General features: G+C 42.5%; 1 protein-coding gene across 3 annotated transcripts; it reads right to left on the reverse strand.

Moving 5' to 3' along the window:
* Window positions 1-7,346: 7,346 nt before the first annotated feature.
* LOC310791261 (protein regulator of cytokinesis 1-like) lies at window positions 7,347-16,948 on the reverse strand (the record flags this gene model as incomplete). 3 transcript variants are annotated; one of them, XM_083652944.1, is made up of 14 exons in its annotated part: window positions 16,813-16,948; window positions 16,363-16,495; window positions 15,635-15,757; window positions 15,072-15,305; window positions 14,350-14,490; window positions 14,061-14,208; window positions 12,877-13,013; window positions 12,439-12,534; window positions 12,192-12,338; window positions 11,744-11,854; window positions 11,483-11,596; window positions 10,167-10,269; window positions 8,729-8,920; window positions 7,347-7,465 (listed from the first exon to the last, which is right to left on the reverse strand). In XM_083652944.1, the coding sequence occupies exons 1-13, from the start codon at window positions 16,821-16,823 to the stop codon at window positions 8,778-8,780; spliced, it is 1,641 nt and encodes a 546-aa protein (XP_083509070.1). In that variant the 5' UTR covers window positions 16,824-16,948. The 3 variants fall into 3 exon arrangements, with proteins under 3 accessions (XP_083509070.1, XP_083509072.1, XP_083509071.1); XM_083652946.1 differs by lacking the exon at window positions 11,483-11,596; XM_083652945.1 differs by lacking the exons at window positions 7,347-7,465; window positions 8,729-8,920 and having other exon boundaries at window positions 10,096-10,269.
* Between the last annotated feature and the right edge of the window lie 266 nt (window positions 16,949-17,214).

The raw sequence follows: 17,214 nt of genomic DNA on the forward strand, positions 1-17,214 counted from the left end.
TCCAAGTTTTCTTAACATATGCTACACACCCATAATCCAGAGCTGATCTTATTAAACCTATAGTTTGCAAAGCAGTCCTATCAGCTCCCCACTCTGTTCCCACTAAACACATTTAATACCTTTTTAGACTGAATCCACTTTGATGACTTGATCTAAGATCCCTTACTTCCAGATAATATGACAGTCTTTCTGTAATCATACGCTCCATCATTTGACACATGTGGGATGTTAAAGCAATTGGCCTATAGTTGGATGCATTAGTGGGATCTTTTCCTGGTTTCCTAATGGGAACAATAACTGCTTGTTTCCAACTATGTGGTAACTTTCCTTACTGACAAACCTTGTTATACAATTGTAATATGAGCTCTAATGCAGCATCTGACAAATGCTTCAACATGATATAGCATATTTGATCTTTCCCTGGTGAAGTTATTCCTGATTTCCATATAGCCCTTTTCATTTCCTCTAATGTGAAGGGAGCATTAATAGCATCATCCCTCTCTTCCTCTCTTTCCAACAATTTGTTTATTTTCTTCACATGTTTTTTGTCTTCCTCTTACCCCCTCTCGGAGCGCCACGCAGTGGACCAATATGTTACTGCAACCAAAAAATGTTCCCAAAACAGAGGATGTATTGTAGGCAGGCATTTGTGACTGTTACCTGGGTTTGACTCGGGTCTGACTAGGAGTCGGGATGGGGGGTTGGGGTTGAGTTAGGACGCGGAATTCGCCAGGGTTCTGGAGCCTAACTGGAAAAATCCAGGCAAAGGTAAACATACTTGGCCAATAAAGCTGATTTTGATTCCACCAGATGGGCTCTGTCATGAAAGGGGCCTTTCTGTTTGGAATGTGTTCTCCCCGTGCTTACCTAGGGTTTCTTCCATGTAGAACCCCCATTAAAGACTTGCAAGAAATCAAGTCAAATCAAGTTGATTTGTATAGCCCTAATTCACAAACGTGTCTCACAGTCTCAGAGGGCTTGACAGAGAATATGTCTAGCTAAGTCTAGCTAAGCACTATCAATAAACAGGATTGAACAAGCTTAAGAAGATCATTGCCTGACCAGCAATGACTACAGGAAGTAGGTCCCCCGGGCGCTGCAGGCTGCCCACCACTCCTGGCCTGACCCATGGAGGAAGGACGAGCCAGGACGGGTCAAAAGTGGAGGACACATTTCAGGGAGCCTCTGAAGTGTGCATGCATTTACATGTCTGTGACAAGAAGATGGTGTCCGTCTGTCCTGCTTAATGAAGCCACACTCATTTAACATGAAAGCCATTGTAAAGCAGAAAGAATCTCAAAGTCACTTCTTCTGATTCATAATTAATAGTTAAAGCAACATTTTGTATTGGCCTCTATTGTGTATTATAGCCCATTAAAACAGGCATAACATACACAGTTGCAGGTTGTTTCCAAGGGTCACTTCAACTGCATTTCTCAGAATAAGTATGAGGCATATTGAAAACAAGACTTAGTGACACTGAGTAAACATTATGTGGAGACTTTATTATCAATAGCAGACACTACATTAACACATAACACAGTGGTAAAAAAAATCGTTAAATCCAATTGAGCTGAATGGTAATATTAAGGAATACTGATTATGTGAAACATCAGAGAACATTAATTTGGCATACACAATCATAGTCCAATAAGAAGCACACATTCCAAATTAAAATGTTTTTCCGGTGATTCCCACAGTGCTCTACCCGCAAAACACACAGTGGAGGGCAGTTGTAGTACAGCAGCAGAGCGAACCAGTTCCAAACATGAGATTTTACATTCACAAAGTGCTTCTTGGGAGATAATACAGTATGTATGCCGAGTTGGAGAGTGGCATCTAACGATTCGTTTAAGGTTTGTAAATTATGTTCTGGCGGTATTCAATTTACCCATAGGCAGGGCCACATTTAGTTGCCACATGAATGGAGTTTGGTGTGGCTGCCTGTCCACATAAGAAAACAAGACATGCTAACGTTTAACTGATCTTTTGGTCATTTTCCAAAGGTTTTCATGTAAAAAAGGCAGACAGTGTGTACATAATCACACTCATTTCACTCTAAAGTTCCAAAACAGCCAGTAATGATGCATGGTGTTCCAGGCTGAATCAGTACGCTATAGGTTGCAACATAGACATACTTTTCACATTTCATATCGGACTCCAATTGACTGAAATCCGTCTAGCGACTGAGAACTTTAATCCATGTGCGTTGATGTGTGTTTGTCGTCGCGGTGTTCACAAAACTACTAGCCTAGCCGTCATGTCAATACTGGACCACAATGCATTGCACTGGCAAGCGCAGCTCACCCACGCTTATGTCACGCGCCCCAGCCCTATTAACAGAGTTCCCACACATTTTCATGGATACAATTTCAAAACTTTTCCATGACTTTCAGGAATCGATAATATAATTTCCATGTAATGTGAGGCGGTGCCTCTGAATCATCAATACCAGAACTTATTACCTAGGACAATTAGGACACAGCTGCTATGGTGTTTTAGTGTCACTGCATCATATAAGCTATTGAACTAAAACAGGAAAATCATATTAAAAATGACAATAAGCACTAAAGTTGACAGATATTAGAGCTACCTCATGTCAACAGCTACAGAGAATACATTAGCTGTTGTTACATTATATGAAAGATTTCTCCAACAATTGCATTACACACAACATTTCATGACTGTTCCTAAACTTTCATGGATTTTACTCATTCCATGACTTTTCCAGGTTTTCCATGGTCGTGGGAACCCTGAATTAAATGTTTACTCTCCTGTGTGGATTTCCATGTGTAACTTCAAGTTTGATTTATGACCAAAACCTTTACCACAGACTGAGCAATTAAATTGTTCATCGACTCCTGTGTGGACTGTCATGTGTGTCTTCAAGGCTCCTTTATGACCAAAACCTTTACCACAGACTGAGCAAATAAATTGTTTATCTCCTGTGTGTACTATCATGTGTGTCTTCAAGGTTGATTTATAACCAAAACCTGTACCACAGACTGAGCAATTAAATTGTTTATCTCCCGTGTGTACTCATGTGTGTCTTCAAGTGATCTTTACGACCAAAACCTTTACCACAGACTGAGCAAATAAATTGTTTATCTCCTGTGTGGACTATCATGTGTTCCTTCAAGTTTGATTTATAACGAAAACCTTTACCACAGACTGAGCAATTCAATTGTTTATCGACTCCTGTGTGGACTGTCATGTGTTTCTTCAAGGCTCCTTTATTACCAAAACCTTTACCACAGACTGAGCAAATAAATTGTTTATCTCCTGTGTGGACTATCATGTGTGTCTTCAAGGTTGATTTATAACGAAAACCTTTACCACAGACTGAGCAATTCAATTGTTCATCGACTCCTGTGTGGACTGTCATGTGTTTCTTCAAGGCTCCTTTATGACCAAAACCTTTACCACAGACTGAGCAAATAAATTGTTTATCTCCTGTGTGGACTATCATGTGTTTCTTCAAGCTGTCATTACGAGTAAAACCTTTACCACAGACTGAGCAAATAAATTGTTTATCTCCCATGTGGCCTATCATGTGTTCCTTCAAGTGTCCTTTCCGACCAAAACCTTTACCACAGACTGAGCAAAAAAATTGTTTATCTCCTGTGTGGACTATCATGTGTTCCTTCAAGCGTCCTTTACGACCAAAACCTTTACCACAGACTGAGCAAATAAATTGTTTATCTCCTGTGTGGACTATCATGTGTTCCTTCAAGGTTGATTTACAACCAAAACCTTTACCACAGACTGAGCAAATAAATTGTTTATCTCCTGTGTGGACTATCATGTGTGTCTTCAAGTTTGATTTATAACGAAAACCTTTACCACAGACTGAGCAATTCAATTGTTCATCGACTCCTGTGTGGACTGTCATGTGTTTCTTCAAGGCTCCTTTATGACCAAAACCTTTACCACAGACTGAGCAAATAAATTGTTTATCTCCTGTGTGGACTGTCATGTGTTTCTTCAAGGCTCCTTTATTACCAAAACCTTTACCACAGACTGAGCAAATAAATTGTTTATCTCCTGTGTGGACTATCATGTGTTCCTTCAAGTTTCCTTTCTGACCAAAACCTTTACCACAGACTGAGCAAATAAATTGTTTATCTCCTGTGTGGACTATCATGTGTGTCTTCAAGTTTACTTTACGACCAAAACCTTTACCACAGACTGAGCAAATAAATTGTTTATCTCCTGTGTGGACTATTATGTGTGTCTTCAAGTTTACTTTACGACCAAAACCTTTACCACAGACTGAGCAATTAAATTGTTTATCTCCTGTGTGGATTATCATGTGTTTCTTCAAGCTGTCATTATGAGTAAAACCTTTACCACAGACTGAGCAAATAAATTGTTTATCTCCCATGTGTACTATCATGTGTGTCTTCAAGTGTCCTTTATGACCAAAACCTTTACCACAGACTGAGCAAATAAATTGTTTATCTCCTGTGTGTAGTATCATGTGTGTCTTCAAGGTTGATTTACAACCAAAACCTTTACCACAGACTGAGCAAATAAATTGTTTATCTCCTGTGTGGACTATCATGTGTAACTTCAAGTGTCCTTTACGACCAAAACCTTTACCACAGACTGAGCAAATAAATTGTTTATCTCCTGTGTGTACTATCATGTGTGTCTTCAAGGTTGATTTATAACCAAAACCTTTACCACAGACTGAGCAAATAAATTGTTTATTTCCTGTGTGTACTATCATGTGTGTCTTCAAGGTTGATTTACAACCAAAACCTTTACCACAGACTGAGCAAATAAATTGTTTATCTCCTGTGTGGACTATCATGTGTAACTTCAAGTTTGATTTATAACGAAAACCTTTACCACAGACTGAGCAATTCAATTGTTCATCGACTCCTGTGTGGACTGTCATGTGTTTCTTCAAGGCTCCTTTGTGACCAAAACCTTTACCACAGACTGAGCAAATAAATTGTTTATCTCCTGTGTGTGGTTGTGAATTACTCGCTTTATACAAGTTCCTGGCTGGTTCTGATACTCCACAGTCCTCTCCATCAGCTTCTATTTGTATTTCTATTTCAGCTGAGCTGCTGGCTAGAGGCTCTGCCACTCTGTTCTCCTCAGTTTGGCTTTGATGAAGCTGTGAGGACTGAGGTTTCTCTTCCTCATCTTCACTCTTCAAACAAACAGCAGTGAATGAGAACTTGGTGATATCAGCATCATCCAGCCCTTGAAGCTCTTCTCCTCCCTCCTGACTGATCCAGAGTTCCTCCTGTTCCTCTTTAATGTGTGGGGGCTCTGGGTCCTCCTGCTCCTCTTTAATGTGTGTGGGCTCTGGGTCCTCCTGGTCCTCTTTAATGTGTGGGGGCTCTGGTTCCTCCTGGTGCAGACTGGGGCTCCACTCCTGCCGCTCAGCAGGAACCCCCTCCACAAAGACCAACAGCTGCTGGGGGTCTGGAGGCAAGGCTTCTCTGTGTAACTGCACAGCGTCCAGCAGTTTTCGTTGTTGGTCGATCTCCTCTTGTGAACGAGTAACTTCCTCTTCAACATCAGCAGTTAGGCGCTGCTTCACCACGGCTCTCAGCTTCTGGACTTTAGATATTTTCATTTTCACACAGTGACTTTAATACTGACAAACTGTATCCTTCAAAGCTCCAATAGCTTCACAGCTAACGTTAGCTTCACAGCTAAACTATTCATCCGAGTCCACGAGGAGCTTCTTCTTCATCCAAGTTAACGGAGCCCCTGCTCCACTTTATATTCGTGATAATATCACTCGCACATATGAGTCTTGTTTGTAAATTAAACTTCTGAAAGTGTATAACCAGGAAAATAATATGCTAATGCTAACTATACATGAGCGAGAAGCGCCCAGCTAGCGGGGTTAACACAATACCCAGCGTGCCTTGCGGCACTGAAGAAAGCCGAGCAGTCGAGAAGGGTCCGCCTCCTGCTAAAAGTCAATAGTTGTCAGCATAGATATATATAAAGGCTAGATAGCTTACCCGCGCTGCCGGCCAATGGAGAGCGACGTCGTTGCATGGCGGCCATCTTGCTACAGGGAGCTACTAGGAGTTATGAGCATCTGTTGTTGGGTTAGTATGGCAACATCATATGATCATAACTCCTAGGGAAATGGATGAAACTGCATGAAACTTTGTGCCTGAATCCCTCTCATGGCATAGATGCTTCGGTTTAATTTTGGTGTAATTTGGAGCTCATCAAAAAAATAGTGTTTTTAGTGTTTTTTTTTTTTTTTTTGGTCTATCTCGGGAACGGAATATGCTTGTAATAAACCAAACCGTTTGTAAATCCGTCAAGATTTCAGCAAGTTATGAGTATTTTTGTCTGTGCAGGTCACCAGCTACCATAGAACGTACCAGAAAGGCACTGTAGCAAGATGACGGCCGTTCAACGACGCTGCTGACTCCGCCTTAAGCCATCTAGCCTTTATATATATCTATGGTTGTCAGCCTCTGCAGACAATAACCAAATCAAATGCATTTCCTTTTACAGTAAGACTGCACTTTTTCACAATGTAACTTGTGTTGTCCTGCCTCAACATCATATTAGCAAGACAAAATCCTCATACATGTACTTATGACAATTAGATTCTGGGTTAAGGTGGTTAGAGGTTCTGAATACAGAGCAGTGCACAGTCAAACTTGCCTGGGTCCAGATCTGCCCACTCCACCAAGTTGGCTGCTTCTAAATAAGGAAATGAGAGTCTAACAAGTTGGTTCATTCTGATATCAGGCTACAATCAAACACTATCATACTTACGATATTTATTTTTCACAAGTTTATTTTTTACTTAAACATGGATTGTCAGTAGTAGTACTTGAAGTAGTGAGGCATCATATGAAACATGTTCCAGTATATAAAAAATGTAAACTGTAAAGGCTGCACTAAAATGTGCTCTTCTTGTGCCGCTGCAATCCAACAACGCTGTCAAGTGGAGCGTGTTTATTATTGAAGTCACAGGAAAATGTTACTCTGATGGGGTCTTGCTTCTTAAAAAACATCTTTGAGGCTATTGGTTTGAATTTGTATGCTCGTCTCCTGGCACACCATGAAGTAGGCTAACCACTAAAATACACACCTTTCCAGAAAGTAAAACTAACAGGATTTTGATGATAAAACTCTGAGAAAAACAATGCAATTTTGGGGGCTTTATTCTCAAATATGTGTATGTTACGATGTTGAGATTTAGCTGACCAGGTGAAGAAGTAATTTGTAATGCTCTTTGTCCAGTCTTCACAGCTCCTGTAAAAATATTCTATTCTATACTGGAGTTTGGTATATTATACCAAGGCGCTGCGCCAGGCCTCTTCCCTATGGACTCTCAGCTCGACTCCCCTCCACAGACTTGCTGGTGGTATCTCCTCAGCATCTGCAGCTGAGCGGAGCGTACCAATATGTGCGGCCGAACAGACGCCAACATCTGACAGGCTTCTTCTGGAGTCCAGCAGTGGAGCTGTCAATGGAAAAACACAAGGTCAAAATCACACTGACTGACAGGCAGACTTAACAGACAGACAAACGCACAGCCAAACCCCCCCCATCCCTGAATATCTATCCGCGTCATGTTGACTCCTAACCCGAACACTCAGGTAGCGAGAGAAAGCGCCTATCAGAGCCATTTCATTAAATAATGCACTGTATTTATTCACCGAGTACCAATGAAACGGTCCGTTATGTTGCGTCATCGGTTGTAATATTGGTGTCAGGAGGATGGAGGGGGGGATTTCTGCTTTTGCCCGCTCATAAAGAGAGATGACACAATAGTCTATAAACGTAACGTCATCTCTTTGGCTCAGTAATCAGGAACACCTTTTTCTTATGAAGATGAGGGATTTTTGGATAGTTTCACCCACCCTGAAGTGAAATACTCAAATGCATCTGCACTTTTGTACGCCTTAAAGTAACAATCCACAACCTTTGCATGGATACATATTGGTAAATGGTAAAGATTTTAAGACTTTGAAGCTACTTTTGTCACATCAGTGATAGGGATGTAAATCACAAGTTTGATCGCGATACGACATTATATTAGATTCTTTCGACAATTATACGATAATTTGCTGCTGATAACACAAAGTCTGCCATGATACAACATCGATTCAATTTAGGGGTCTGCGATGGATATGAGACGATATAATATGCTCCCCAATAGCTACAACATTGAATATCTCTCAAATGGTGATCAAGACTTTTTAATACTTTTTAAGGGCCTTAATTTTCCCTAAATAGATTGATCAACTTTTAATACTTTTCAAGACCCCGCAGATACCCTGTGTTTGTATGTTGGAGTCGCCTACTTCCTGCTACAGCACTGTACCAGAGATTTTCACCCGCCATTTATTTTCCCATAGACATTTCGTAAAATGCTTATAAAAATAGTTTTACTTGTTCAAACCAAACGGTCCAGCTATATTTATTAAGATCAATATAAGATATATTAAGACCAAAACTTAAAAAAACAACATCGAAAAATGTTCTTTCAATCCGCAGTTTTTTATGTTTTGATCCGACTTATGCCGTCTCTCCTGTTTCTAAATATATCTGAACCATTTGGTTTGACCAAGTAAAACTATTTTTTATAAGCATTTTACGAAATGTCTATGGGAAAATAAATGGCGGATGAAAATCTCTGGTACAGTGCTGAAGCAGGAAGTGACGTTTCACGTTGCCTCTCTATATGGTGGCGTCAACACAGTGAAGGCTGATGTCGACTGACCCGGATGAGGTAGGCAGCAGCCAGCGTGGCGCTGCGGGAGCGCCCGGCTTTACAGTGCACGTACACACTGGAGCCCTCCTCCCTGAGGCGCAGGGCGAACTCCACCCCTCTGTGGAGGTTCTCCAGGCTGGGAACCCCGGTCAGGTCCACCGTGCTCAGCCTCAGCTGCTCCACCCCTGCAGCCTGCCACTCCTGCAGCACAGCACATCGAATCAAACACACTTCACTCAACATCACTCGACCCTCTCAGCTGGAAATATCTGGACATGATGCAGTGTTTTCTCTATTCATGCAGCAATGGTGCTCCACAGCAAGGAAGTTACCACCAACAGTCAATGCCACCAACAGTAGAGAAGATGTTACATTTAAATTGACAGCTGTAATTTAGTCTTACATCTAAAACTAAGATAAGTATAGTTAAACTGTTTTACATGTAATGATTTTTTTCAGATTAAAAGCACTATAACCTCAACAAACAGTGAATGACAGACAGGGGGACAAAACTAGAATTACTAATAGACCCTTCTCACGGGGGCCATTTTGTGTCGAAAAGGCAGGGTAAACACAGGTGTAAGCAAAACACTAATGAGGGTTTCCAACTTCCATGATTGGAATTTGGAAACCCTCATTAGTGCTGTGACACCCGGGAGAACCACTCGGATCCGGCATTCCACTGGGGGTTCGGGCATACCCCCTCTTTTGTAATATCAAATGATAGATTTTCAAGCACCAAAGACAAATTATTACCCTTTTTTTCTTTTTAATTCAAGCACTTTTCCAGACCTGTGGCAACCCTGAGATAGCATGCAGTTTAGTTAAATAGCATTAGTCAGCATCACAGCAGGTGTTAAAATTCCAAACACACCTTGACTGAACAGATGCAGTGCTGATCAACTCCTAATACATGAATTTATATCATTAGCACTTTGTATAGTGAAATCAAAAACCTCTACAGTATACTTCAACTGTGTGCTGATGGGCAACCGTACATTAGCTATATGGACACCATTAATCTGCAACTGATCGATCCAGAATTGATGTAGCACACTCTAGCTGTAATATGTATACCCAACTACTACTCTCAACGCAAAGTCACTCACATTATGTAATTTGTATTGTTTTCTTGTTTGACTCTGTATTGCAGGGCTTCCAGCCATATGGTTGGAAACAACTATTATATTGACCGTGAACTGTGGTGAGGGAGGGGTGGGGGGAGGGATTGGGGAATGCCTGTTGAATGTAATGTATTGTTATTTTCTTGTCTAAGTTTGAAAATAAAAAAACACTTTAATCCCAACTGTGTGCTGATGTGCATGAATCAGAAAATGCAAATAAAAAATATAAAGTTAAAAAAAAATTACAACAAACTATGAATATGTGCTGGCAACAGAGGTTATGCTGGAGGGACGCTGTGGACTACCAAGGGTCAGCAACGCACCGGTCAGAGGGGAAGCCTTGGTGGGGTGGTTCTCCTTGTTGCAGCCCTGCAGAAGTACTGCGTGTGGGGGTTTACTGCGTGCCGGCGTCCGTGCTGCTGGAGCCTGAAAACACACAGCAGAGGAGACACAGGCGGAAATGAGACATTGATGACAACTGCAACTGACTCATCCTCTTCAGAACATTTGAAGTTTGCACACTGTGATCTTTGATGCTCTGGTGATAATCCGGTCCGTTTATACCAGACAGTAATTGATAACAGGATATTTTAAGATACTGGCCGTGTAGAAAGGATTTTGAGTTTTCTAAGGAAGTAGAATCTCTGTTGGGCTTTTTTTCATTTGATGGTTAGCGTTGAAGTCCCATTTCAGCTTATTGCTGATGTATGTTCCAAAGAATTTGTTTATGCTAATCGGTTGGCTGTTGATGAGGATCGGTGCTTTAAAGTAACAGCTCACCCTAAAATCCAAAATACATACTTTCCCTCTCACCTGTAGTGCTATTTATCCATCTATATCGTTTTGTGTTAGTTGCCTGAGTTTTGGCGATATCGGCCACAGAGTTTCTGCCTTTTCTCCAATACAATGGAACTGGATGGCACTCGGCTTGTGGTGCACAAAGTGCCAAAGAAATATTTGAAAAACTCAACAGCAATGTCTCTTTCCAGTAATCATGACCCCGTTACTCAAGATAATCCACCAACCTCGTTATGAGCAGTTTCATGGAGGAACCATTTTCTTTTGACCGAACTACACTCGCTAGCTGCTAGCTAGTTCCTACATGAGACTGCAAAAGAAAATAATTCCTACATGAAACTGCTCACAACAAAGTCTGTGCATTATCTTGAGTAACCGGGTCATGATTTCTGGAAAGAGACAATGCTGTAGAGTTTTTCCAAGTGTATTTTTTTGGTGCTTCGAGCACGACAAGCCGAGTGCCATCCAGTTCCATTGTATTCAAGAGAAGGCAGACATCTCTGAGGCTGATATCTCCAAAACTCAGGCAACTATCCCAAAACGATATAGATGGATAAATAGCACTACAGGTGAGAGGAAAATTTTGTATTTTGTATTTCAGGGTGAGCTGTCCCTTTAACCGATTGTTTGGTTCTGAAGTCAATTATCATTTCAAAAGTCTTTTCCGTTCTGGACAAGGTGGTCTTGAACTAATGGTGCATCTCATTAAGATGCATCTAATTAGGATGCATATTGGCTGAAGGCGTGCCTGGCCTGCATCATTTTTGGGGAGGACAACGTTGTTACTCGTTTACATTCAGTAGATGCAGAATGTGGCTGAAGGACAGAAAAGAAAACAAACCTTATTTGCTGAGAGTGGGGGGCGGGACACAGGCGAGCGAAAGACGGCTCCACCGTAGCCTGAGCGCACGGTGCTGTTAGAGTTGGCACTAGAGATGGTGGAGGTGGCGTTAAGCTGGTAAAAGATGGATAGAGGATAGAGGGAGGATTTAGTGCTTGCGTACTCTGGCATTTTTAGGCAGACAAAAAAAAAAGATTATTAGCAGAAACGTAAGCCATACTTTGGGTTTATGTTAAGAAGAGAGGAAGTGTGATTGCAAACCTTTCTTGATTTATTGGCCGTGGGAGTGCCGAGGAATCTGTGTTTGGTGGGTGTCCGTACCGTTGTCCCATACAGCATGTCCTCCTCCATCTGTCTGCTCTTCTTGAGGTGCTGTTGGGATGTGTAGAAAAAAAGAGAGGCTGCATCACGTCTCAGAAAACATACATACCCAGTTTGAAGATGCTTTTTTTTCTAAATCCGCTTTTTTTTCAAAATCCAATTTCCAGTGTGCTACTATGCCTCAAATTACTACACTGCAAAACAAGATGATAGAGGTGGTGTCATCTTCTAAGTACCTAGGTTTCCTTCTTGATGAACAGTTGTCTTGAAAAACAGATGGAAATCTCAATGTGATTACCCTGGTTAAATAAAGGATCAATTAAATCAAACAGAACAACATGCTGCTTACCCTATCTAGTTTAATAATACAGAACAACATGCTGCTTACCCTATCTAGTTTCTCCTGTTCTTTCTCCATGCGATGCAGCCCCCACTGCTCCTCCACGTACTGCAGAAACATCTGACCGTGCACCAGAAACTCCCGTCCCTGCTCACTCTCCCAGGCATCGATCTGCGCTTTCAGTTTCTTCTCAAGCTAAAACAAAACATACATACAATTAATGTGTTATTATTAGATATATTTTTAACTAATTAATGAAAATAAATAAAATAGATAGATGGCCATCGCATCTAACCTTGGGCAAGCTTTTCTGCAGGTCAGACCTTTGTTTCTCCTCTTTGAGAAGATTCCTTCCTCTGTTGGTGAATCTTGTGGGATCTGTGGATTTTTTCTGGGAATGAGAAAGGCAACCAGACCTTAGTTAAACACTTTTTCCTAACATGCAGTCATTTAAGCAATGATGGTGACTCAATGAGCACACTGACGCATGCCCTGTCTCCTGTTTTTCAACTTCACTCCATTTGCATATTATGTTAATACTAGAGGCAATTAAATGAGATTGAAGATGGCAGTATAACAGTTATACTATACCATGTACTGTATAACTGTACTGTCTAACTGAATTGGCTCTATTACCACTGCAACTTCATGTGGATTGGGTAAGCTCAGGACAGGTCTCGCCTTGACTTGGTGTTGGGGAAAAGCTTCCTTTTCTGCTGGAAAGAGTGCTCACCTCCAGCTCCTGGAAGAGTCTCCAGCTGTCCTCCCACTGGTGAACCCCTTCAAAAAGCTCCTTGTGCTCTTCATAATGCTGCTTCAGATGCTGGATCTCAGCATCATGCCGCTCCAACAGCTCCTCAGTAAAATCCTCTGAAATAACGGTTTTAGCCTATTTTTTTTTTTTTTTTTTTAATACATGCATTTAATACATTAACTCATTGAGTGCCAGCCACTTTTGGAGAACGGACGCTCCCAGTGCCAGAGTTTCAGAGCGTTTTCAGTGATTTCTCGAGGCCCACAGAATATTGTGTGATATTACTATGTAAACACCGAACACGCAAAAAGAACAAGGAGACTCTATTGTATCATCAGCAAAAAAAAGTTTATTGATACCATTTTCCGTTCTTTAGTTATCAGCCGGAGAAGATAGGTCAAAAACAGCAAAAACAGGCATTTCCATCTAGAAGCTGAGATATTCAGCCTTTTGTGAAATGCAGCATTTCAAGCACATTCACTGACTCTAGCTAATATTTTCTGATGTAGTGACGTGGCGTAGTTGTGTGCTGCCCTGCGGGTGCGTGCCCCACCCCCCTCTCCCCCGCCTCAGCTGCAAACTCCTCCCCACACTAGTAACACACAGCTTCACGCACCCAGCGTCTATTTTCGGAGTGCTTTTTGTGCGCCGCCTCCCAGGCAGCGCGACAAGGAAATGCCAACCCGGACTGCAGGGAAAGGTTTGGCACTTCGGCGTCGGGTGCTGCCTTTCTGGCGGCTAATCGTGTGAAGAAACTATGCAGACAGACAGGCAGAGGAGCTCAGTTGTGGGAGCGGATTGACTGCTGTTTCGCAGGCACCGTCAGCTGCAGCCAGAGCAATCTACATGGCTCTGGGGTGCAGCATGAGCGGTTTCTCTTTGATAAGGGGGCTTTTTCAGGCTGTATTCCGGACATTTCTCTAATCTGGAGAGCACTGTCGCCACCTGATGAGTCCGTAAAATAGGTTATACAGCTTCAATAGCTACAATATTTGTACAGGACATACATAAGGCTTTGATCCACGTCCCACCGTCAAAAAAGGCAATTGACGACAGCTATCGTCTTTGGCACTCTACGTTACTAATTACTTTGACGACAGGCGTCGTCATTGGCACTCAATGAGTTAAGATCATGGCCAAAATATCAAAACTATTGAACCCACCGCTAAAATATGGCAGGAAAGCCTGCCGCTGGTCAGTGCTGAAGAAGCACTTTTCCCAAAGCACAGCTATCTCGGAGCGGATGGCGTGGATAACGTTGCGAATGTTCAGCAGTTTGAGCTCCTCCAGGCGCTGGACCTCTGTTTCTAACTGATGGAGGGAGTAGAATGAGTACATGGAGCTACAAATAGCAACCACAGCAATGGCAGCCAGGAATAATACATAGAATTAAATTGAAGTTATACAGGACACTTGGGGGGGGGGGGGGGGGGGGGGTCAGGTTTCACTTACCACCTCCAGGTCCTTCTTCTTGGATGCGACCATGTCTTCAAAAAAGGCCTCTCTCTCCTCCTGCAGTCTGTCCCACAGCTGCTGTATCCTCTCTCGCCGACTCTCACACACCGGCTCATTCTCTGCCTTGCGTTCCTCCAGCTGTAGCACCAACACAGCAGAGGGTGGCACCAGTTAGTGAGCACATTACACTCGTCATACGCCGTGATCAATTACACGTCTGTCCATGGCTTCTAATTTGATTAGTTTAGCCTTTGACCAGAGCGACATGTAGTGGTTAACAGCATTGTAATGTTCTAATATTTCACTAGGCTATATATCGAACATTGTACCGAACCCAGGGCCTCTAATGCTAGCCTATGGGATTGCCATGGCTGGGACCAACAGCGTAGGGTCGGGCTGGGCTTGTCTTTTGGGGTCTCTGCCAAGCTCTGGTTGTGGGCCTCCAAATGCAGCCTAATGGCTGGGCTTACCACGGCCCGACGGGCTCGGGGCAGACGGGGGATGTCTTTTTGCAGCCTAAGGGATGGGCGTGCCCTGGTGCTCTTCTTAAACCTATCCTGCCTCTTGAGAGGGACTCCCTCTGCAGCTGCTGTTGGGGCTGTTTTAGGGTTGTGGGTAGCCCTGGTGGTTGTGGTACACTTTTTAGAGATGACTGTTTTCTCTTTGACCTCTGCCTCTTTGACCTCTGCAAGGATGGTTGTTCTACAACCGGCTCCCACCTTCTCTGCAGTCTTGCTGTCGATGTGCTGGCGGAAGTTTTCCAGCTGTTCCAGCGAAGGGACAGAGTCCGGAGAGATGACATACGACGTGGAGCACAAGATGTCACAAAGGTCCTGGTCCTGCTCCAACAGCGCCTTCAGGTGCTGCATCCGTTGGGTCTTCTCTTTCATCAGAAGCTCCACTCGTGTGCGGATGTCCTTCTCTCGCTGCAGCATGCTGATACTGTGCTCCTCCTGGATTTACAGAAGAGAAACAACAAAACAAGAAACTGTAAATTTTCAAGATGTGGCGTTTCTCATGCCAGTTCCGAGGCAGTTAGTCTACAGCCAATAACTTTAGTGACTGGGATAGTTTGTTAACAAACTTCAGTTATACCCAAGTTGTTCAAAACATTGAGTGAACTCTAAATTGTGGATAATCAGAAAAAGTATCTAAGACATAAGCTAATAAGTTGAGCTATTAGCCGTTCATCAACAGTTTCTAGCAGTAAGTATGTTAATAGAAACAGGTTATTTGTCAATGTACATTACATTAGCACTGAAACCGTTCCAGTTGCAGTTACCTCAAACATGGGCAGCTGAAGTTCCAGGCAGAGTTTCTCCATTTCTTTGCGGCATGCCTGAATGCTACTTATAAGCCTCTTCTTCAGAGATTCCTCTTCTGCAATCATCATATCCAGTAAGCTCTGGTAGAAATCAGATCAGTACATTCAGAAGGATGACACAACAGACAAAACAAAGAGAGGAATTGAACAAGTTTGAAAAACTGCTTTTTTAGGGCAATCTGAACTTGTCATGCAAAACAACTTGCATGTGGCTTCTGAGTTTCCTCATAGGGCTTTGAATCACCTTAGTTCGCCTAATCGCCTAAGTTTCACTCAAGGGTTGTGTTCTTGTAGAAAGTCCCTCCCCCATTCATCTCTCTCGCTCTCACAGACCTGTGTAAAACTCACTCCATTGGTAACATATTCATTCTAGGCTGAAACTTGTTCAATGGCAGAACAGTTACATTAAGAAATAACCATCGAACCTAAATAGAAGCGATGCAAACCTAGTCTGGTATCCAATCCAGCCGCTATGAATCACAGTTTTCAGCACTCTGGTTCCAATAGTGATGAAAACTGCGATTCATAGAGGCATGGATACCAGGCTAACGTTAATGCTTTGCAAACCCCTGTCCCTGACGCAAACGAGTAAAAAAGCAGCAGAAGATGCAGACCGCAGACGTACAGGTGTAACGTTATAGAGGCGAAGCAGTAGGAGGATCTGTTCTAACATTGAGATGTTTCACCTTAATGTGGTTCTTCACAGTATTGGTCCTCTGTAGCCTCTGGTCCTCTGGGATTCCGATTTCCTCCCATATGTCTTTCAGGTGGTACAGACCTTTATTCAAGCATGCCACAGACTCGGCTGCGATCACCTCACTGCATGGACGGACAGGGGGACAAACAATTCGTTCAAAACGACGGTTTTTGCCTGCACTATAACGTACGTTAGCTAACAAAACAACGAAAGAAAATATAATGTCCATGTCGTGTTAATTAACGTTACGCTCCCATAAAGTTATGTAGCATAACATCAACTGCACCAACAACTTAGCTGTTAGCGAGAAACATAGCTAGCGTTACGTTGGCTGGCAAGGGAGTTTCATTAGCTCCTGGCTAAGCTAACAGCTAACGTTAATTTTACACGGTTTAAATAGTTCAACGTGACAGAAATGTATTATTGGTAAAAGCGTTACCTCTTTCTCATGGTTGAATTCCAGCTTCTTTATTTCCTGTCCTACACTATTGGATGAACTGATGAACCAGGTGTGCCTGATCATTGTTGTGACTGCAGCACACCTGACATTAATCAGTTCATCCAATAGTGATGACAGGAAATAAAGAAGCTGTACTAATTTCAGGAAGTAGTGGAGTTGTGCATGTAGCCCATTCCACACATTGTCCATTCTGTAATCCATTTTCTATTCCGCTGCAAACGCCTCCATGATCAGATGGAGAGTTTGTGTTGATAACGTAGCAACTAGCAAACACTAATGTAATGTAAAGCGTCCAGCAGTTTTCGTTGTCGATCGATCTCCTCTTGTGAACGAGTAACTTCCTCTTCAACAGCAGCAGTTAGGCGCTGCTTCACCACCTCG

Source organism: Poromitra crassiceps (genome assembly GCF_964638095.1).
Source record: "Poromitra crassiceps genome assembly, chromosome: 16".
NCBI lineage: Eukaryota > Metazoa > Chordata > Actinopteri > Beryciformes > Melamphaidae > Poromitra > Poromitra crassiceps.